Source organism: Vanessa cardui, chromosome 22 (genome assembly GCF_905220365.1).
Source record: "Vanessa cardui chromosome 22, ilVanCard2.1, whole genome shotgun sequence".
In the NCBI taxonomy this organism is placed as follows: domain Eukaryota; kingdom Metazoa; phylum Arthropoda; class Insecta; order Lepidoptera; family Nymphalidae; genus Vanessa; species Vanessa cardui.
The window spans coordinates 2,082,569-2,106,545 of NC_061144.1; the positions used below are offsets into that span (position 1 = coordinate 2,082,569).

Here is a 23,977-nt window from a genome sequence, read left to right on the forward strand (position 1 = left end):
TTTAATTTGTATTTATAATTCAATTCATGATCGGTTCTAAAGGCAAATATCGAAAGGAAACTGGCATGTGTATATTCAATAAAATTCTGGTACATGTGTATCCACCAAACCGCGTAAGAGCAGAATGCTGGAATAACCTTCTCCAGAGGATATCTTAGTCTATCATTGGGTAATTTACAAGCTGTTACTTTGTTTTACAGACAAAAATCACTGACAGCTTTTTCAGTAATCTACGAGAGTTTTGGCTTGAATTACTTAATACTTTATTATACCCTAAATGTTATTCTGACGTATAAGCAATGTTATAACAAGGTTTCATTAAAAAACATTCAGTAGGTTTGGTGATACAGAGTAAAAAACATCCTTTCACATAATTTAACATCTATAATGTAAATAGGATTGATGTGTGTAAAAAATGTGCTGAGTAACGCACATACCCCTACCACTAATAATTTCAAAGATTAAAACATTGCAACAACAATGCCTGTAAATTCCCACTGCTAGGCTAAAGGCCTCCTCTCCCTTTGAGGAGAAGGTTTTGGAACATATTCCACTACGCTGTTCCAATGCGGGTTGGTGGAATACACATGTGGCAGAATTTCTATGAAATTTGTCATACATGCAGGTTTCCTCACGATGTTTTCCTTCACCGCTGAGCACGAGATGAATTATAAAGACAAACTAAGCACATGAATCAGCGGTGCTTGCCTGGCTTTGAACCCGCAATCATCGGTTAAGATGCACGCGTTCTAACCACTGGGCCATCTCGACTCGAAACTTATAACATTGCGCGATGCCAAAATTATATCATTAAGTCATAAAAATAGGCCAATATCAAGGTAATGCTATAACGATTTCACACACACATCCTTGACCACATCACTACATGAATATTAATACATTGACATACAGACAATACATTGCAAAAATATAATTTAAATGCAACTCATGTATAATGTATGTCTGTTCTATGCTATCGTATATGAAATGATTTGAAGTACAGTCGTTGTAAGAAAAGGTTCGTCGCCTTAAGATCTATTTTCGTGTGCTCAGTATGAGCGATAATCTGCTTTACCGATCGAGAATGGCATATTGCGTCGCAATGATTTGATGGTTGGATTCAAAAGGTACTAAGAGTTGAAACTTAATAAAGGAATGAATTTGAAAACTGACGAAGGTTTTCTTAATCTGATTGTACCTTCTTTAATTTGAGAAGCTCACAGGGTCACTAATACATAACCCGGGTCCAATGAGTCTTAAAAAAAAACAAATTTAAATAAATTAATATATTCAACATCTCAATATACGTAAGTATGTTTGAAAGTATAAAATACTTTTGAAATGTAAGTACTGGGAACAATCATCAGGTAATAGCTACAAAGGGTTCATTATTCTATTTAGGGTATTATATAAGCTTTTTACAATATGTAGGCGGGCGGGCATATGACCTTATTGGTAAGAAGTGTACGTTAGTTCTATAAAAAATATTGACCATTGCTTATATCACCAATACTTCGCTAACCTTGGAAACCAAGATTTACCTTACCCAAATCCAAAACACAGTAATACTGAATACTGCTGTTTAACGGTGGAATATATAATATGTAGGTGGTACCTACCCAGACGGGTTTGCATAAAACACTGACTACTATTTAAAATACCAGTATTTCAATATTAATTAATCAAGCCTAAACAGGTGCGTTTATATACATAGAATTGATTAACAAATAAACAGGTTTAACAATATATTAGCTAACGATCATATTACACTACTGAAACCATTCCATAAGAACGACGAAATGTTGTGATATCCGACAAACAGCGACACGTAATATTGATTCTTATGAATTTAAAATGCTATAATTATATTTAAGAATATCGCATATCCCTCTATATTCCTTCGTACTATATGGTCAGTTCAATTTGTTCGCAAAGAATAAATCTAATAGAGCAGACTGGTCAACAATTTTAACGTGATATAGTTCTTACAAATATGCACACATACCTACATAGTTTCAAAAATATTATTAGGATTCTTCAAATGCTTGGCGAAGGGTCTTGGTGAGAAAAAATTGTAGTTCAATCCATGACGTCATCACATCACATCATAATCATCATCATCTTTGAATGACATCTTGTCAATTGAAAAATGGGTTACCTAATAGTTGAACATGTGATAGAATTTCCTTACTCTCCATGGCACGTGCAATTAATAATATATTGCATATATAAACATATATATCTTATTGCAAATAATTGTACCAATAGAATAAATACATCTCATTATCAACAGCAGTACCGATAGCTTATATAAGAGAGACTTCGTGATTCTGACTTATATTGCTAGTGATAAATGGTATAGTCAGCTATACTTAAAAATAAACATACACTGTTCGGCAAATGAAACCAAAAGTCTCAAGACTAAACTGTTTCACTATACAGTAAAGCAAAGCAACTTAGTCAAAGGAATAATTGAATGGGAATGTCTGGAAAAGTCCAAAAGAACAACAATAATGACAAAAATCAATAGAAAATACTTAAATGAAGCTATCGGGTCTTAGAAACTAAAACTGTGTTTAATATATATGTACAAAAACAAATTAGATAATTAAAACAATTATTATTATTACTTAAAATTAAAAACAATTTTCTAACTATACACAAGTTTTAAATACGGATACGGCATAAATATGATTTATTTTTTCAAAACATGTAGGTTACCTTGACGTTATTTCAAACGGCCACACCCTTTTGTTTAAGCTAAGATATCCATTTAAGGTAAAACACGTTTAAATAAGTTATAGAAATTACAAAACAAATGAGTTAACGGCTTATTGAGTAGATGACGTATAGGAATTGGCCAACTGTAAAAAGTTTCTATATTTTTATAAATAAAAAATAAACGAAAAAAAAAACAAGATAGGCTAAAAATATTCTTTGCAATTTAAAAGTTATAATGGAATAAAGACTTTGTGTCTTACATAATAGAGTACACTCAGAAACCATTACAGTCTCTTTTCAGTCAATAAGCAGAAAACAAATTCCTCAGAAAAATCAATAAGAAAGTGTTATGCTTCCATGTTGAAGAAAGTAATTTGATTTTGAGTTTGCCAGATTATCTATACATCTACAGAAGAACTAAAACAAACAAAGCAACTAAATTATCTTGATGTGTGTGACAGCTACGCTTGACACACGCCAAACGTCATATTTTTTGACAGTCTATTGAAACCTAAATTATAAATAATCTCTGTAGTAATAACATGAAGAAGAAGAAGAAAAAAATAGATTATTTAAAATATTTTTCTACAATTTTTCCCATTTTTACTTAATTATAATTTAAAACCTAAGGTCGTAGGGCATTCAAGCCACCGAGATGCCCTTGATCCCTCTGCCTCTGCATTTTTAGTCTTTGCTCGCCGTAACCGTCAATACCTAGGCCTAGCCGTTCAATTAGTAGTACAGCTTTATCACCGTTTAATTCTCTGAATTCTTTTCGACGCCTCGACGCGACGTCAGGATCAAAAATCCAGGGCTGCGATTCGTGGATAACGGGGAAACCAATCAGATTCGTTTGTAGAAATGTTCCTATTGGTCCCGCGGGTTCGGGCAGGACGTGTCGATAAAGCAGTGCGCTCATGCATATGAATATCTGAAAAATAAATTAAACTTATCAACTTCATATAACTATCAATATCTAATAAACTATTTTTTTAAATATTTGTATAAGTTTATTCTACTTGGATCAATGATATTCTAATTAACAGATATGTTATATCCATACTAAACTACAGAAAAAAGTGTGCCGCGCCGGGGATCGTATATTTTACATTACGTTACAAGTAAAAAGGATAGCTTGATATAAACAATAAGTAAAAGGGATAACTAGATGTTTTAATTACGCAAAACGTATTACTATGTAATTATGATGTATTATAACGCATTTCTACTTAAAACGACTAAAAGCAAACGTCCCAATTAGGACGTTTTCTAGTCTTTACTTTTTGCGCGTTAATAACATATCTGTTTACTAGAACATCATTGACTTGGATCTACATTTGTTGAACTGCTAAATCAATTAAGTATTTAAATCCCATTAAAATGTTGTAACATTCAAATTGCAGATTTCAAACCGATCTTGCTATTTGTCTTAAATTATATAGTCATACATATAATTATATACACTGTTTTACGAACAAAATTGAAAATGTAACATAGCGTTTTACTAATAAAGAAATATAACGTAGTTATTAAGTATAGAATTAAATAACTCAAACTAAACCATATTTATTTATGATTTATAAATAATATAAATGGAAAATATTTGTTTATTCCTATTTGGGCTTCATTTACGAATGATATATTATTTAAAGTAACCAATTTGTAATATAAGCTCTTAGATTACCTAGTAAAAATTACATTTTAAACTTTATTTATCTTGAAATAATGTCCAACACGCATGCTGGATGCGTCCTTATTAAATGACTAAATCAGAACACTTAATATTATTTATCTCACCTACCGGATTAAACTTTGACAATCCACAATAAAATTTTTTGAGAACTTGATTGATAGAAACACGTACAGAATATTTATATCTATAAATATTATTGACTAGTACCTATTGCATAATTATTATATTAATAATCTTCATATTTAAACTAGTAACACAGACTTCGTTACATCAATTCCAACAATCGTTATCCTTAAAAAAAAGAGTTTTTATTGTTGGTTTTATAAAGTAATTTCACTATCGAACCCATCAAATTTTAAACGTTATCGAATCTGCCCTAAACATGTAAAACAATCCACATTAAACAAAAGAGTTAAAAAACGTTTTATTTAGGATTTTAAATACACATATTATTTTTTAAAATAGCACGAGATTTTTAATCTGATATTTTTATCACTATTTTTGAAGTCAATTTATAATTACAATAACTTTAACAAATATAAATTTATAATTATTTAAAATGCATCCCTTAATAACCCTTTTAGTGATTAGCACTCACAATTATTACGATTCAACAATAATAAATCACATGTATAAATTTACGTAACTAACACAACAATACGTACTGAGAATAAATACATTTTTTTTCGCCGTTGTTACACGTCCGATCACGAATGGCGACTTGTTTATTGTAACTTTTACAAAGCAATTCAGATTGCTTAAGAAACATAATGACTTGTAATATTACCGTTACGAAACTAATAGTTGCTCACGGCTTCGCTTGAATAGAAAAATACGTGAAGAAATCGTTAATTGATGGGCTATAAATTATTAATTAATTGATTGAAATCTTCCATTGGGAATATAAATACACAAAGGGCAGACGGATTAGTGTTGGGTTTTTATTTCGTTTACAACCTCTTTTAATGATGTACTCGTAAGATATTCTGATATGACAGACATATCTGACAATCGAATAGTCGATATTCGATCAAATTATAAAAAAATCGAAACCGACTTACGTCATTTGGCGCACCATCAAATCGATTAAAATATATTCTATTTGATCTCGTCTATATACTTTTCAATCGTCGTATCACAGGATTGAATCGATATTTAAGTTCATTATCTTCTATTATTCAAACATAACAGTCAATGCAGCAATGTCACATGATACTTTTGACATATCGCTATCGAATTCTTCGTCGATTTTCGAATGTGTACTACATAATAATGATATTAGGAGACTATTGCCAATCATTACTTTTTTATCATTGGTATACGCATACATACATTAATTAATAAATCATATTACTTTATACCAAAAAAAAACCTGGATTTAGGCTCGAGTTCCATTACACGAATTGTAACAGCATTGTATATCTTTTTATTTGATTTTTTCATCAAAATCGGTTCACCTAGTGAAAAGTTATTGGGTAACAAATATATAAAAGAACAGACGAATTGATAACCTCCACCTTTTCTTTTTTTTATGTTATAGGTTGGCGGACGAGCATATGGGCCACCTGATGGAAAGTGGTCACCATCACCCATAGACAATGACACTGTAAGATATATTACCTTACATCGTCAATGGGCCACCAACCTTGGGAACTAAGATGTTATGTCCCTTGTGCTGTAGTTACACTGGCTCACTCACCCTTCAAACCGGAACACAACAATACTGAGTACTGTTATTTGGCGGTAGAATAACTGATGAGTGGGGGGTACCTACCCAGACGGGCTTGAACAAAGCCCTACCACCAAGTATTTGGCACCACCTTTTTGTAATCGGTTAAAAAATTAAAAAAACTCGCATAGTTATGCGAGTTCCTTGTCGTTTCTTTTCTAGGGACTGTTTTCAAAAACGTTGGTAGTGTTCAAATAGTGACAATTCCAAAGCTTCATTGTGAAGTTTACTTAAATAAAATACAATTGATTTGCTTTGAATCCTCGGCCATCGTCCCTTGAGCCTTAAATTACACCCACATAGTCATTCAAGAGTACACGTCACTGTCGCTTGGTTGAATATGTAGGGTGATACGATTATACACAGCAAACCTTAAATTTTAGTATTTGTATTTTAATTAACTAATGTAAACCTAATTGAAAGAAAAACCACCTTATAACATAAGCACATAAGAGACAATAATAAATTAAGAGATAGTTACGATTTCTTGTATCCTGTGGTTGGGGTATAATCTGTGTAAAAATTTACGTATTTTACTTAATAGTCTATCAATGTTACTTATTCACATGAGAGATGACCCAGTGGTTAGAACGCGTGCATCTTAACCGATGATTGCGGGTTCAAAGCCAGGCAAGCACCACTATATATATGTACTTAATTTGTATTTATAATTCATCTCGTGCTCGGCGGTAAAGAAAACATCGTGAGGAAACATGCATATCTCTAATTTCGTCGAAATTCTGCCACATGAGCATTCACCACACACCAATCCGCATTTGAACAGTGTTGTGGAATATATTCCAACCCCTCTCCTTAATGGAAGAGGAGGCCTTATCCCAGCAGTGGGAAATGTACAGGCTGTTACTTTACTTTACTAGATATTCACATATTTCCTAAAAGTCCTTTATGTGATATGCCATCCACTTCAGAATTGAACATGACACCCTGATTTAGTCACCTAACCCTAAATGAGATCATAGCTACATCAACGTTACGTATTTTATAGCTTGTGTACAATATTTGATTAAATGTAAAACATCCCACTGTAAGTAAGACACGTGCAGGTTTCCTCACGATGTTTTCCTTCACCCCCAACACGAGATGAAATACAAACAAGAGTTACGTAATAATACATTTGAATATTGTAATTTTTAAGGAATATTTTAACTAATTAACCTGAGTTCAAAACGACTTACAAAACCTTGTAATACACAAACTTACGTAATTATTTTTTTTAATATGATTTATTTTCTATTATTTTAAGTTACCATAGTTTATTATATTAATACACTAATCTGGCTATGGGTCGCGTATTTTAAAGGACCAAAACCCATCTGCAGCCCATGGTCCTACCTATCTTTCAGTATAGGAACCGAGCATAGGGAGACCGAATCTTCTGTGACGCAGTCGGTACTTACGATGGCTCTTTAAACTTATTTATCAAACAACAATTATCATTGGAGCAAATGAATCTTTTAATGGAGACCTCTTTCAGCATTCGAAGAGTAGGCTCCAGATGCTTAAAACGTTGGAAATCAGCTATGATCTAGATTAGGAAAACAGAGAACCGACAATTACTCTAGCAAAAACTATCTAATCTTGCAATGGCATCTTTGAATGATCATGTTTAATACATTTGTTATAATATCTGGATCTCTTAAATTTTGATTTTATAAATTAAATTATTTTGAGCCCTTAGTCCAGTCGATTGAGATTCTGATCAGACAATTCATAACTATTACTAAATAATAGCTAAGTAGTGGAGTAAGTTAGTCAATTCAAAAAAAGTGAAGCCTTATTAGCTTACTAACAAATATAATACATTATTTATTATATTAAATCTTAGAATAAGATATTTTTACTATTTATATGATTATGTTCCTAACATCTTGGTAAGAAATATAAATATAACTTATTAAATCACAGGATGATAACTTCTGACATAAGCCTTAATACAGACTTAAGAAGAGAAAGGAAAATAAAATATGCACCAATGTAACATTTAACGACTTTGCTTCGTGTAATTTTATTTTAATGTGACTGTCGCGTTCTAATCGTCGTAGGTAACCTGAACTTTGAGTATATACAAAAGAAAAACAAAATCCATTTTGTTAAAGATTTTTAAACTTAAACAAGAGTAATATAATAAAATACAAATCTAAAAAAGATAGACTATTACTAGATCGCAACTGCGTTTTTTGTTTAAACACAATTATAGTATTTTTACGATACAATTTATTATGACTTCACTAGATACTACAAAATTTCAAATAGTGATAAATATAGGACTTAAGTAAAACCAAATTCAATAAAACCGATTACTGCCGATCTATACAACCAGTAGAAATAGCTCCGAATCGCGCGATTCGACGCTATTCTTCGCTACGGATTCTCGCGTCAACCATGTCGACCTGTTAAATTGACGAATATATTAAGATATATGATATTACAAGTTATTACTTTTGTGTAAAGGTCATATTCACATAAGAAATAAATAATTATAATTTGAGAGATCGTACTTAATTCGGATGTGGTCGATTTTACGCATTTTGTCGATGGTACATCTAATGTGTAGACATCTATCACTTCCTTATGTAAGGGATTAAACACGATAGCAAGTTTTTCATTTTCAGATTTCAGTTTCAGTCAGTCGTGTCAATTTAATTACGAGATCCTGTGACAATAAAATCGGTTCCAATGGTATAAACGCATTACAAAGGATTTACCAGGAGTTTTTATGAAGCTCCGTAATCGTAACCGAAGAATCAGCCTTGTAATTCTGTATCCTGTTGGATATTCGAAATAAATAAAAAAAAAATTGAAATTATTTTTTTCGATTATCATTTTGCTTAAAGAGACTATCTGATTTTATTTTAAATCATATTGTTTTTGTTTTATACCTAACACTAAATAATAGCCTGTAAATAAAGTCAAAGTTACTCTTTGTAAATAATTCTCTATACAATATATACTCTTCAATAAATTTTATTAAATAAATAAAAAATTTAACAAAAAGAAAAACCGACTTTAAACGAAACAATATTTTTAAAGAATTAAAAATGCACTAAAAAGTAATAAAAATAATTGGATATTTAACATATTTTTAGAGTCCTCCTAGGTAAAATGAAATGAAAAATATTAGACTACTTAAAAGTCAATTTACGATTATATCACGTAGTTATGGTTATTGCGATATTTGGAGTCGGTGTCAGCCAAGAAAACCCTATACTATATCTATCAAAAAACAATACGAGAATACTTTAAGAAATATGATAACCTCCTCATTTTTGAAGTCGGTTGAAAAAACTTCCAAAACTACATCTAAACTATTTAAAATGCATTGTCAGACAAATATATGAAACAGCAACGACCAATCAGACGGAGAAAGCGGACATCTTTCCTTCTGACAGATCGGTCCTGTTTTACCGACGGCAAGTCGCGTAAATACGAAAAAAATCAATAATTCGAACAACCGAGTCTTATTTGTGTTTATAGAAGGATATTAGTTTTAAATTAGGAAAATGATGCAGGAATACGACGACGATTTCTTCTTCGAAGAGGATAAAATGTATGTCAATGTTTAAAATTACTTTAAAACATAATTTTTATCGCAGAACCTTATCAGTGCTTCCCGTATGTTACAATTCGTTTAGTTTTGTTGTGTATTTTGTGGTGCAGGAGCGTTTGTCGTCGGGTACAATATATAAAGGATCTTAAATACTACAGCAACAATATGTTTGAAGACAGAATGTAAATATTCCCAATATTTTTGTTTGATTTCGTAATTCGCAAACTTAATTACATTTGTATTGATTGAAATTAGATTATGAAAATAATTAAATCGCGCATCACACTAAAATTAGCTCTTGTGGATTATTTAAATACATAATTATTTTATGTTAGTTTTGAAGTAGAATCTAGCCGTATTCTTGTATATAATTTGTTTATAAAATATTTCTTTGCTTATAAATCGTATATCATAAAACCCGATAAAACTTAATTCGAAATAATAAATCTTCATTTATTTCTTATTACAATATGAGTTTAACTTAAACTAAGCAACAGTCAAGTGCAAACCTGTTATACAGATCGTCAGGTCCCCCTAAACTTAAAACATAGTAAAACTAGGCCCCTCTTAACCCCGTGGCCCGCAAAAAATTGGGGTACCACACTTTGGGGCGCCTCGCTGATAATGATCATGTATTGGACTATATAGGTGAGGCGCCCTATTTGGTTTTTGTTTAAAGCAAGGGGAGATCAAGACGACTGGTCGTACAAAAGCGCAAAATTGGGTATGTTATATACCCAATTGTATGATGATATGAATACAAAACAAGGAAATACAAGATGATGGTGATCTTATTATATGTGGATACTAGTGTAACTTTTTTTTTATTTCTGTTCAGTAAAACTAAACATGGAAACTTTAAAACACCTCTTTCGTTATCCGTTGATGACAGGTAAGTTTGAAACTTTTGGTAAGTTTGTTAATAATGTTTTTATTAATCGTAAAGTGCTATTATTAATAAGTTTTTCTTTTTCATTCGTGAAGTATATTATTAACAATGGAAGAAACGAAAACAACAGGATTCGATGGAAACTCCGACGAGTAAGTAATTTATTTATTTATTATTAAATAAATCCTTTATATAATTACCATTTTACCTTACATCTAGATTTCCTGATACTTATTACCTGGTACTAAATGTCTTCGGTTGCCAAGCTTGTTTGACACCGTTTATTTTATTGGATAAAATTACAATCGTATTTAGAACCCGACCATAAAACACTAATTAACATTTTGATATGTCTTTAACTAGATGTTAAGATCATTTACACATTCCGGCAGTTTTTCAACGAGAATCAAGCTGGATCACATACTGATTTCATTTTTGTTTAAAGTCAATGATTGGACTTAGAATTTGCCACAATATTAATTATCTCGCCAGTGATAAGAACCAGAGATGTAATAGTAAAACTTGTAATAAATACATCGTGATACATAGCAAATGAATACCAACAACAACAACAGCCTGTAAATACCCACTACTGGGCTAAAGGCCTCCTCTCCGTTTGAGGAGAAGGTTTGGAACATATTCCACCACGCTGTTCCAATGCGTTTTGGTGGAATACACATGTTGCAGAATTTCTATAAAATTTGTCACATGCAGGTTTCCTCACGATGTTTTCCTTCACCGCTGAGCATGAGATGAATTATAAAGATAAATTAAGCACATGAATCAGCGGTGCCTGCCTGGGTTTGAACAATCATCGGGTAAGATGCACGCGTTCTAACCACTGGGCCATCTCGACTCTATATGAATACCATTATTAGCCAAAGCCTCCGCGGACGAGACTGTAAACATCTAATTGCACAAAATATTATACAAGTACGTAAGCATGTTATGTTAACGTCAAAGGATCAAGTAACAGTATTTTTATCATTTTTAGACAAACTCAGGATAATCCGGATTGCATCTTCAACGATATGCGTCAAGAGAGATTCATGATACAACACCAAAACCTAATGTAAGTTCCTGCAGATTCTACGTGTGATATCGAGCTATGAGTTAAGCTAATGAGAGTGTTGATAATATAGAGCTACTTTAATATAATAGAATTGCAGTGTTCTACGCTCCCGACCCGCTCCAGCTTGGAAAAAGTATAACAGATACAGTACTAACAGGTGGAGCTTATGTATTAGTTCCTGTATTGTTACAATTATTAGTATATTCAATGATGATATTATTCGGACTACGTCGTTCATTATAAAATTTGTGTAACGATTTAAGAATTTATTCTATCATTGATTTTAAATTCGAAAGAAGGTAAGCATTGCCTAACTAATGATCCTCTAAACAATTTTAAAAGGCATCATTATTTATGGTCGATCATTAAAAAAAGGTTTGTAGCAAAAAGGTTTTACAAAAATAGTTTATTAAGACATGTTAAGTAATCTAAATACAGCAAAGTAAGAAATGGACGGGTCCGAATGGATTTCCAATTCAGGAGCTGATGAATAAATCTAACCATTAAATTCAACTAGTTTGTAGTAGCTTCATGTTTTACATAGCTTAAGATAATATATTGTGATATTTATACAAATAAACGTTTAATAAGCTTGTGATTTTTTTTATTCTAATTAATGATTACCCCAATCCTCTCCTTAATATTATAAGTCACAGAACAGACGTCCGATTGTATTGCAGACATTTTTGCTACTATGCTGTGTAATGCTAGCACCACATATTCTACTAATCTATTAGTTTGATATAATTTTAGTATTGTAAAATATATCGCTATGTTAAGTAGATTTTGGATGTATTCATCGTTTTAGAAAAACGAGTAAGCATATTCAAAACAATATATCTATATACATAATTTAACAGACAAAGAATACAATTGTTATTGGGTAGCTAAAAATGTTCGTAATATTTATTCGTGTAAGTTATCAAATTTCAATATTGTTTTTGTTTGAATTACGAAAACATTAGCTTTTATGGATATCAACAGTGACTTAACATTATAAATCATTTCTATAAACGTATGTATATTAAAAGATTATAAAGTATTATGTAGTGGTATTTACTAAGATTGATGAAGAGGCAAGTTTCAATTATTTAACTTTTCATGAAGTTGTAATAAAACAAATGATTCGTAACGTTTCAGGGGAATGACGGTTACATCAGGAAGTGTGGTTTTAAACAAAGACGAGAAGAATCTCATCGGTATCAGTATAGGTGGTGGAGCGCCGTTATGCCCTTGCTTATATATTGTACAGGTAAATATATCGGTAGTCGAATTGGAGGCAATGTGGAAATTACATATATTAAGATCCGATTTCGTTCTCGGCGATCAAGAATGACTACCGAACTGCTGGCTAATAATGTGAATTGCACAGACACAAGCATACTCTATTCATTTACTGGCATAATCCAATGAAACGATAATTACGACTACTAATTTCATTCTTTTTATACATTTTTGAAAAGCTAAGAAAACGGCTATGTTTTTAAAATAATCTGCAGGCCAATTTCCATAATGATTTTTTTAGTTTTGAAGGCATTTTTGAGGAAAACAAAATAAAAAATATTGAAATAATTTGGTTTTCCGTCTAGCATTTTTAAATTCGGACCGATAATTATTGTTTAAATATTGACAAATATCCAGGGTTTAATCGTTTTTATAAAACAAAAGAAAAAAATAGATTTTAATTGATACTTTTTCTTAAATAAATTTTTGTACTTGCATTTTTGAAAAATTTTGAAAAAAGCTAAAAAACGTGATAACTCAAAAATGGTTCACTTTTGGATTATGCATATGGGGGTTAAAATTATTGCAAATAGTCACCCCTATCATCTCCTAACGGATATACGTCGAGTTACCAATAACTCCGTATATATGTAATATATCCTGCCTGAAAGTCAACAAGTATAAAAACGGACAAAGCTTTCTGATCTATTCTCGTCGTTAGAATTTCCAAACCCAATTTTGACCTCTTATTTTTCGTATATTTTGAAATATGTAGAATTAGCAATAGATGAATGATATATTAAGTTTTCCAGATATTTGATAACACACCCGCAGCCAAGGATGGTACACTTCAGAGCGGCGACGAGCTTGTCGGTGTGAACGGTCAGAGCGTGAAGGGGAAGACTAAAGTCGAAGTGGCCAAAATGATACAAGCTGCTAAGGTACTGTACTTATACATACAGATCAATATTAAATAGGTGCTCATTTAGTATCAAGCTACGGTTTTTTTTATATTACTCTGATCCCAATGTTGGTAGCTAAAGCATTTGTGTTATGAAAAATCAGAAGTAACAACGGCACCACAAACACCCAGACCCAAGACAACATAGAAATTTAATGATAATACATCGACTCGGCCAGGAATCGAAACCGGGACCTTAGAGTGGTGTACCACGGTGGTCGTTACGTTTCGACCGCTACATTGACAAATGATTCCTAATATGTTTATCATCACTGCGTTGGCACTTTAAGAACTTTAACAAAGATAACACATATTTCCTTTGGATCTAATTACACTGGCTTACCTTATTTTTTGGTAGTAGAATTACGCTTCATTACATTAACAACCTGTAAATTTGTCACTACCGGACTAAATCCTCCTCTCCCTTGGAGATGGTTTAGAAAATATTACATCACGCTGTTCCAATGCGTATTGGTGGATAACACATGGCAGAATTTCTATAGAATTAGACACATGCAGATTTCCTCACGATGTTTTGCTTCACCGCCGAGTAGGAGTTGAGTTATATACACTAATTAAGCACATGAATATTTAGTGGTGCTTGCATTTGAACCCGCAACCATCGGTTTAAATGCACGCGTTTTAAGCACTGACCTATCTCGGCATCTCGGAAGTAAAATATGTTATGATACTTAATCATGAATCTGATACCAAATCTCTCATCCTTCAGGACACTGTGACAATAAATTATAATAAACTCCACGCAGATCCGAAACAAGGTAAATCCCTGGATATAATAATGAAGAAGATGAAGCATAGACTAGTGGAGAATATGTCAACGGGGACAGCGGATGCGTTAGGTCTGTCCAGAGCGATACTCTGCAATGACACGTTGGTAGCGAAGCTGAATGAAATGAGAGACACAGAAACCACGTACAAGAGATTAGTAGAACACGCCAAAAGGTAATTTGAATTTGGAACGAATTATTGAAGAATAGAACCTTATAGAGGAAATTTTGGATTATAGTCTAATTAAAAAAAATACCGTTTTGATAAATATATAGATCCTAGAGACTCGCCCGGCATCGCACGAGTGCAATGCTGTATGGCCTGTATGTGTATACTGTTTACGTATATAATACATGTACTATATACTCTTAATAAATCTTCCTCACAAATCACTTCATCTATTAAAAAAAAACATCAAAATCCGTTGCGCCATTTTAAATATCTAAGCATACATAGGGACAGACAGCGGTAAGCAACTTTGTTATATACTTTGTAATGATATAAACTTTTCAAGTAAATTACATATTGTAATGGAAGGCTCTTCCATAATAAAGAACGACTACACAGAAGTATAAGGTTCTTTACAAACAGAAAAGCGTATACCGTCGTAACGATTATTAAACAAATACAATAGTGAGTCTTGTCACTCATCTACATTTGGCGCTAAAATGATGAAACGTATTTTGTAATATAAAAAAATAAAGATTAGTTTAGTTAGATTTGGTGTTTGTCGAAATCAATTTACTTTAATTTTGTTTATGTTTTTCATACAGCTGTAGTATCGCTCTCTAACTGGCCAATAAATTATCCGCTCTCTAAAATTAATTGTTTGTTAAATCGTAACAATTTATTAAATTGAAAACAAGAATCCTCTTTTATTTCTGTATATCTACGGCTGGAGCTCCTCAAGATGAGACCATAACTGTTTTTTTTATGCACCTATCGCCCCAATAATCATTGGAACGAAAAATCGGCTAACGCTATTAACATATACGATCTGACTCATAAATTGATACGATTGAATACGATTTTTAGGTACAATTGCTCAATTTATTTATTCGACACTTTTTATACTTTTTCTTATTTTATAACAAATGATTTTACTGTATCCGTAATAATTAATATTGAGCTAGTATTCAAATTCAGTAAGTATGCATTTCTATAAGAGAAAAGTTGTACTGTTGACATTTATTATGTTTGCAAATTAAAATAACATGAATAAATGTTCTAGAATGTTGAAATCATACTTTGACGTGCTGCAAACTTACAAATCGTTGGGCGATATCTTCGCATCTATTGGCGTAAGGGAACCTCAAGCTAGAGCATCAGAAGCCTTTACCAAATTTGGCTCCTACCACAGATTACTCGAGAGAGATGGAATCAAAATGCTGAAGACTCTGAAACCCGTGAGCCACTTCTACTTTTTGTTTTTTGGCTTAGATTTTGTTTAGGACATAAATGCGCCATAACTTTGATTGTGGGCATAATTAAATATGGCTACGAATATTTTTCAAAAGTTTTAAAAAAAGGTTCTTTTCATTATTATTTTTTTCTACTAATATTATTCGCTAACCTAACCTAAATAGCGCAAATGGCGTAATTTTCGACAATTGTATTTTTTTGTAAAAAAAAAAACATTTTATTAAAAATTCCAATTATATTTTCTACAAATTAAAACGAACTCAATCGAACGAACGATTATTATCCTTCTAGATCCTAGCAGATATGGGTACATATTTGCACAAAGCTATCCCCGATACAAAGTTAACGATACGCAAATACGCAGACACGAAATTCGAATACCTGTCGTATTGTTTGAAAGTCAAGGAAATGGACGACGAGGAATACGGATACAATGCTCTGCAGGAACCATTGTATAGAGTCGAAACCGGTAATTACGAATATAGGTAATGTTCCATTCATTCACTGGTTCCGTTCTTTTTTGAGTCATTTGTTCAATCATTTTTTTCCATTCAAGATTGATCCTCCGATGCCGTCAGGAAGCTAGAACCAGATTCGCCAGATTAAGATCCGATGTTTTGGTTAAGCTGGAACTTCTAGACAACAAGAAGACGCAAGACGTAGCTTATCAGTTGAGGAGATTCATTCAAGGATTGGCAGTTTATCTCAAGTTAGTGTTCACTTTAATCACTTTGATAATTCTTAAGTAGACCAAAAGAAGGCGTCACATCAAGTAGACATGAATTGCTACTGAAAATTTTAAAGATAAATTAGATTTTAGATCATAGAGAACATCGTGGACACATTTTATTGACAAATACTAAGATGTAAATACTTACCAGCTAAGTATTAGTTATTCAATTGTTTTAAGGCGACCAAAAAAAAAAGTTTAAAAGTTTGACCAAATTTGCCCTAGTGTTTGCATTGATTGAGCGCAGCATCTACAGTTATACGCGCTTGTCCGAGACGCGAGAGTGTAAACACGTAGACTTGTAATTTCTCGACTTGGAGGAATAAAAAAACAATGTACATAATAATAAATGGTTACATTTCAGTGAAACAGTCGAACATTTGAAAGAGAATTCCACCTTGTTCCCTGTTGAAGTCGATCTCTCACAGAACGCCTTCCAGTACAAATCTACAGCACAGATTTTACAAGTATGTATACAAAGTTAACGTATAATTAAAAGGTATTTGGACTACTGATATCCTCAATCGAACTTAGAATAAACCACAAATGAGAGATATAATGTCATATGAGCTTTAGAATAAATATTGTATCTAATTAAAATAACTTTAAAATTTTATAATTTTTCTGAGAGTGGCATTATTTTGTAAACATGCATACACTTAAAAAGCTTCAATGATTTATAGAATGCCAATTTTTGGTCACCAAGTTAAGTATGCGTGAGTGTCGTGTGTAGCACACACACATTAAAAAAATAAAATTGGCTTATCTGTTTTAGTTCTTTTGCAGTATGTATTTCTATCTAGATATATAAATAATCTATGTTTGATAGCTTATAAAATATATTTCTTATGAATTTTGAGTAATTCCTTATTGAAGTTTCATATTTTATCTTAGGACAGTCAAGATGACGACGAAGAAATAGAGTTCGCCAAAGAAATACAAGAATATCACGACGTGTCTGACGATGAATCGAAAGACAATAAAGCGTCGAATCGTCGCCAGAATCAGGACAAAGACACGACTGACTCTTCCGATCAACTGCTTCCTGATTTGACAGGTAGCTTAGACATTGACAGCAACGTCAAAAATGACAGTGACAACTTGACGTTATTGAAAGAATTAGGGTTGGCGGACACTAAGGCGGATGATTTTGGCGATTTCCAAAACGGTCTCGATGAATTTATTAAAAATAAAACCGAAACAGAAGACGTTTTTGATAAATTGTTGAGTGACTTAAATATTGGTCAATAAATTACGAATTGGTTAGTTAATTTTTTTTATGAGTTTCATTGAACTAAAAGTATGTTAAAGCTTTATTGTAAAATTGAATTAATTCTTTTAATCTTTACTGTAAGCTAAAGCAAGTCAGCTGTTATAAAAATTCAGATGTTTTTATGTTGTATTTTTTTATACAATTTTACTGGGTTTAAATACTTATGATTATGGATTATGTATGTTATGTCCATTAGGCGCATAACATATTTGGTGTTATATTATCTAGTCCTGTACTTAATATAAATATTTAAAATAAATGTATACACAGTTTTATAACAGACTTTTATTTACACACTCAATAAAACTAAAACATTTATTTTGTACTAATGATTTATATTCCGATTATATAACAACTTTCTGCGACACCATACAAAAGATCACAAACGGAAAGTCAGCCTGTACATAGTCGGACCTTCACCACCCAAGTTATTCAAATGGTTTTTATCCCCAAAAATGTTACAACAATTATATTAAATATTAGGCGTTCTATAAATCTAAATTCTAATTGATTAAAATATCAATTCGAAATTAATTTATATTTTATAAAAGGCAACACTTTTAAATTGTTTCTTTTTTATTTCGTGATTTAAAAATGGGCTAAGATAATTCTGTTTTTATTTGATTGTATTAACTTACCCTTCTGCTCGTGATTAGCTGGAAACATTATTTAAACCACGAAACAAATTATAACAATATTAATTAATTATTAACATCACATTTAAACCGATTACTATTAATCTCAATCTTTTGAAAGTATATTATCGATAAAATTTAATTCTTTATTATACTAGATTGAGTTATTAGCACATTTAAATGTGTTCAAAATGCTCAAAATGATGATAGGCATGATGCACGGGAGCGGGCTTGTGATGGGGTTCGAAATAATGTTTTAATCTCTCTACTTGGTGAGGATCCACGATCAGCGGGGTTTTCTTTGAATAGTGTTCATGGACGTAATGCTTATGAGCGTACGGCAGGAGATGTAACACGTCCAGTTGGTGAAGTTTCTTCAAATCGATCTCCTGTTTTAACTTGTGTAGTTTAGTGACAGCCTTCTCTTTTAAAACTTTTAATCCCGCGTGTACTTTTTCCGTTATTTTGTCCAGTGTCAGCGTCGCTGTCGCTAACTGTACGGCGATGAGAAGTGTGATCTGGGAAAAGGTTTAATGGATCGGTGCTTAATGTTTTGATAAAACTAGATTTATTATAATAATATCGCTAATGACAGTAACTGTTTAATATAATATTGGATTTAAGTTTAAGTTAATAATGTATAATTATTAATAATATGTTAAATTATTACCCACGTTATATTATGTTACAGATAACAGAATAATATAGTGTGATAATCACATAACAGAGTATTAGATAAAGAAAGAGAATGGTTTTGAACCTTTCGGTAAATTCTTCTTTAAACTGACTTAAAAAAAAAACAGTATATTTTCCATTTTTTCTTTTTTTATACTTATTAAGCCAGTTTATAATTTCATTTTTCATATAAAACCTTTCAATAAATTCTCACTACTTTCAATTTTCTATTGGTTTTTTGTAATTGTTACAATTAATTAATTAAAAATATATAGGTCATTTTTCCTTTTATGTACAATTAGAGTACCTTTAGGTAGTTTAACTTTAGGCTTAAATGATAGTATTTTTTTTTTAATTAAATTCAAATATTTATAAAATATAATCACTTAATAATCGATTCATTATATCGATAGAAAACGATGTTTTACTGCGGAAATCCTTTACAATTTTAAAGATTAATTAAATCTGAAACACTTAAATATATTTTATTTTAAATTCATTATGTAGTTAAAACTTCACTAAAAACGAATTATATATAATTTAACAAACTTTCTTATTATTTGTTTTTTCACATATTTTTTTTAAAACGGCAGTCTATAATATAAGATACTTGATAACTTTAAATATTAAAAACAGTTTTATAATCCTGTTAAATAATGTATGTACTTACAATAAGATAAGTCTTCATTGTGTACGATACTCAATACAATAAAATGTTGACTGGGCTGTCCAAATCATAGGCGTCTAATATAAAGTAGGGTTACTTTATGTTAATAATTATCTCGAGGTGTTATTCTGATGAGATCCTTTTATATTATATACGTTTCGATACACTCAACATAATTCTGTAACATTCAATTCTGGATTACTTATAAGAGGCATTTTTAACTTTACCGTTTCGTAAATTCAAATAGTTTATAAAAACACATTAGAAAAAAATTCCTATTATTCGATACAAGATTTTGTAGATGATAAAAAAGCGTGGAATTAATACCTGTTGACTTTCAGGCGGGATATATTAATTTAAATAGTTGTATTAACTAAAATGACTTTGTATTTTTTAAATGTTGAAAAAGAGTAACTACCGAGTTTCTCGCCGGTTCTTCTCGGTACTTTCCGAACCGGTGATAGCTTCACTTAATTGTTAAATGACGATTCGAAAGTGCTTGTAAAAGCCCACTTGAATAAAGTTTATTTTGATTTTTTAATAGAGCTCATAGTTAACTTAAATGGTGGTGACCGATGGTGACCACTTATCATTAAATGATTTACGTCTTCGCTTACCAATTTTATATAAAACAAAATAACTGATAAAGCCGTCATTTAGGTAAATTATATTCTAAAAATCGTATTTAAGGAATTATTTTTCATAAAAAAACGTTTTTCCTCTACAATTCAGATTAATTTCGCTGTGTATATATTTTTAGAAATAAATAAGGATAATACGAGTTTATAATATAAGAGTACCTTTTTTTTGTTTGACGAGGAGGAAATGCGTTTACGTTACGCGTTCGGGGGACCGGGACGGGTAATTGGGACTCAACCGGCGCCATGAGGACCCTCTGCCAGGCCTGTTCTATCCACTAAAACCATCCTCGGGTTTCCACCATGCCGCCGAGTAGTGAGGCAACGGGATCGCCCAAGGCATGCAACCGCGATGCCACTAGCAGTAGCAGCCGTGAGGCGGCAGAATGACAAACATTGGAAGAGCGCCAAGTGCGCGCCTTTATCCTCATCTTCCATGTGCTTATATGACGAACTCTGAGTCCGCTGCTGGAGGCAACTCACATGGTCCGCCCTGTCGCTAATCAGGGACGTACTAGGAGCAGCCCTGTGGCATCCCACTCCCACCAGTCGTTAGCCGTGGCCGACGAGTAAGCTCGCTGACACCGTTGCCCAGGGTGCACCACGAGGAGGTGACTGACCTGCACCCCAATATATAAGAGTACCTATCTCTACAAACCGATGACATAATTTCTGACGTACAATGTACAATGTAGATATATTAATATTCGACGACCTCCATGGTCGAGTGGTGTGTACACCGGTTTTCATGGGTATGCCACTCTGAGGTCCCGGATTCGATTCCCGGCCTAGTCGATGTTAGATTACCATTAGTTTTCTATGTTGTCTTGGGTCTGGGTGTTTGTGGTACCGTCATTACTTCTGATTTCCATAACACAAGTGCTTCAGCTACTTACATTGGGATCAGGGTAATGTATGTGATGTTGTCTCATATTTATTTATATATTTATTATTAATGGTTTCTATAGACATTATTTAGATATTAAAATTAACTTTAAAAAAAGTTACAAATTATTTAAAGAAAAACAATACATCGCGTATCAAGATAGTAATCGTTCAGAATAAGCCCGCAAGGGAAAGTCGACGCTATATCGAAATTCAGCTCGCGAGGTTAGAGCTCTTCCGCGCATCCCAATCATTATAAACATGAAAATTATTTTGTACTTGTACACCCTTGACAGATATCCTACATTTAACTATACAGACAAAAATAAACCTTAGAATTACGATCACAACGGTTATTATCCTTTGTTCATGAATCCCTTTTGTAAGTGGATTGAGTGTACATCAATTTGCGTAATTATATAATAATTATACAATAAAACAACACGCGGATACGATTGTGTTGAAATCGATTAGCTGATAGTGTTCGCTAAATTAATAGTATCGAGAATTAGTTGGTGTATTTGCTAAACTTGACTACTTCATTAATTTTTTTTTTCATAAATGTAGATAAATTCAATTATTCTCTATGTCATAAGAATTAACAACATTAAATGCTTAAATATATATACAAATATGAACTAAAACTAGTTACTGTATAAATCTTGACCGCGTGGAATGGTAGCAAGAATACTAGCAGCATTTCCCCGTTGAATCGCAATTTCGATCCTCTGGGCAAAAAACGAACCAGCCTTCCTGTCACCAGTGGAGGCAATGAGGCGAGGTGTTATACTTTTGATGAAGCTTTTTGCACCACTACTCCAAGGGCCAAGCGTTTCGACAGTAAATCATAACCGATGATTGTGGGTTCGAACCCAGGCGAGCATCACTGAATATTCATGTGCTTAATTTGTGTTTATAATTTATCTTGTGCTCGGCGGTGAAGGAAAACATCGTGAGGAAACCTGCATGTGTCTAATTTCATAGAAATTCTGCCACATGTGCATTCCACCAACCCGAATCGGAACAGTGCGTTGGAATATGTTAGAAACCTTCTCCTCATAAGGAGAGGAGGCCTTAGCCCAGCTGTGGGAAATTTACAGGTTGTTGTTGTTGACCTAGAGCTTAAAAAACTAAAGTATGTTTTTGGTATCACATTTCGCCATTTGCCTAACTCTTTAAAAAAATGTGCTTAAACGGTATAAGGTTAACATTACTGGTTTTAACATTATTACGCAAAACGAAAACTGATCATTGTTTCTACCTAATCTGATTACCAAAGGTGTTTGATATTGGCATTTGGTGCCAAACCACAGAGTAGACAGTTAATAGAGGTTAGTTCACACGCGGGCCCGACGACTTTACGGAATTGTGATTATAATATAGCAAAAAATAATGCGTTAAATTGCAATCATATTTCACGGTAAACAATATTTCGACAGATTACCATCTAACAAGATAGATTATAATCTAACGATGTTATACGATAACGATATAACCATTGAAAATATTGAATGTTTTACTTTGTTACCTTACCTTTTAATCAAAACCAAAATAAACTTTATTCAAGTGAGCTTTTCAAGCACTTTTGAATAGCCATTTTACAATTAAGTGAAGCTACCGCCGATACGGAAAGTATATTCAACCGAGAACAACCGGCAAGAAACTCAGTAGTTACTCTTTTTTAACATATAAAAAATACGCTTTTTTATCATCTATAAAATCTTGTATCGAATAATATGCTTTTCCTACCAATGTATTTTTTACAAACGATTTGAATTAACGAAACGGCAAAGTTAAAAATGTGTGCGGAATTTTATTATATAAACGGATACCTTACCCTAAGAAGGATTTATTGATATTGCTAAATTCTATAATACTTACTTTTAAAGAGTACTTGCTTGACAGGCGATATTATGAAACTAATGACTTTTTAATGATAGCACACTTTGGGAATTAGGCTATCGCTCACGATGACTGTAACGGCGGGCAACCTCTAGGGAGACCAGTTAACTACTCTATAGCATGTCCTATAATATAATTTTATAGGTGGTAGGGCTTTGTGCAAGGCCGTCTGGGTAGGTACCATCCACTTATTAGTTATTCTACCGAAAAAAAAATGGTACTCATTATTGTTGTGTTCCGGTTTGACTACAGGCACAAGGGACAAAACATCTTAGTTCCCTAGGTTGGTGGCACATTGACGATGTAAGGAATAGTTAATATTTCTTACAGCATAATTGTCTATGTGTGATGGTTACCACTTACCATCAAGTGGCCCATATGCTCATCCACCAACCTATTCCATAAAAAAAATCCCAAGTAGTAGTATAAACATTCCTGTAGCCTGTAAATTTCCCAATTTTCCACTTTTCACTTTTTTATTTTTCCACAAATTTCCCACTGTTG

General features: G+C 32.3%; 2 protein-coding genes across 3 annotated transcripts; one reads left to right on the plus strand and one right to left on the minus strand.

Moving 5' to 3' along the window:
- The first annotated feature begins 9,565 nt into the window (after nt 1-9,565).
- LOC124539463 (PRKCA-binding protein) lies at nt 9,566-18,337 on the plus strand. 2 transcript variants are annotated; one of them, XM_047116858.1, is made up of 10 exons: nt 9,566-9,711; nt 9,822-9,893; nt 12,813-12,924; nt 13,709-13,837; nt 14,588-14,820; nt 15,878-16,052; nt 16,360-16,553; nt 16,625-16,777; nt 17,163-17,265; nt 17,693-18,337. In XM_047116858.1, exons 1-10 carry the CDS (start codon nt 9,665-9,667, stop codon nt 18,047-18,049), a joined length of 1,575 nt encoding a protein of 524 aa, XP_046972814.1. In that variant the 5' UTR covers nt 9,566-9,664; the 3' UTR covers nt 18,050-18,337. The 2 variants fall into 2 exon arrangements, with proteins under 2 accessions (XP_046972814.1, XP_046972815.1); XM_047116859.1 differs by lacking the exons at nt 9,566-9,711; nt 9,822-9,893 and adding an exon at nt 11,455-11,672.
- Nucleotides 18,338-18,808: 471 nt separating this feature from the next.
- LOC124539401 lies at nt 18,809-20,168 on the minus strand. Its single transcript, XM_047116792.1, has 2 exons — nt 20,052-20,168; nt 18,809-19,224 (listed from the first exon to the last, which is right to left on the minus strand). The coding sequence occupies exons 1-2, from the start codon at nt 20,067-20,069 to the stop codon at nt 18,883-18,885; spliced, it is 360 nt and encodes a 119-aa protein (XP_046972748.1). The 5' UTR covers nt 20,070-20,168; the 3' UTR covers nt 18,809-18,882.
- Between the last annotated feature and the right edge of the window lie 3,809 nt (nt 20,169-23,977).

Excerpts from the sequence above, each read along its gene's own strand:
- LOC124539463 (XM_047116858.1), top strand. The coding sequence starts at position 9,665 with ATGATGCAGGAATACGACGACGATTTCTTCTTCGAAGAGGATAAAAT. Across the intron at positions 9,894-12,812 it reads AATATGTTTGAAGACAGAAT|GGGAATGACGGTTACATCAG; the intron begins GTAAATATTCCC and ends GTAACGTTTCAG. Across the intron at positions 14,821-15,877 it reads TTAGTAGAACACGCCAAAAG|AATGTTGAAATCATACTTTG; the intron begins GTAATTTGAATT and ends TAAATGTTCTAG.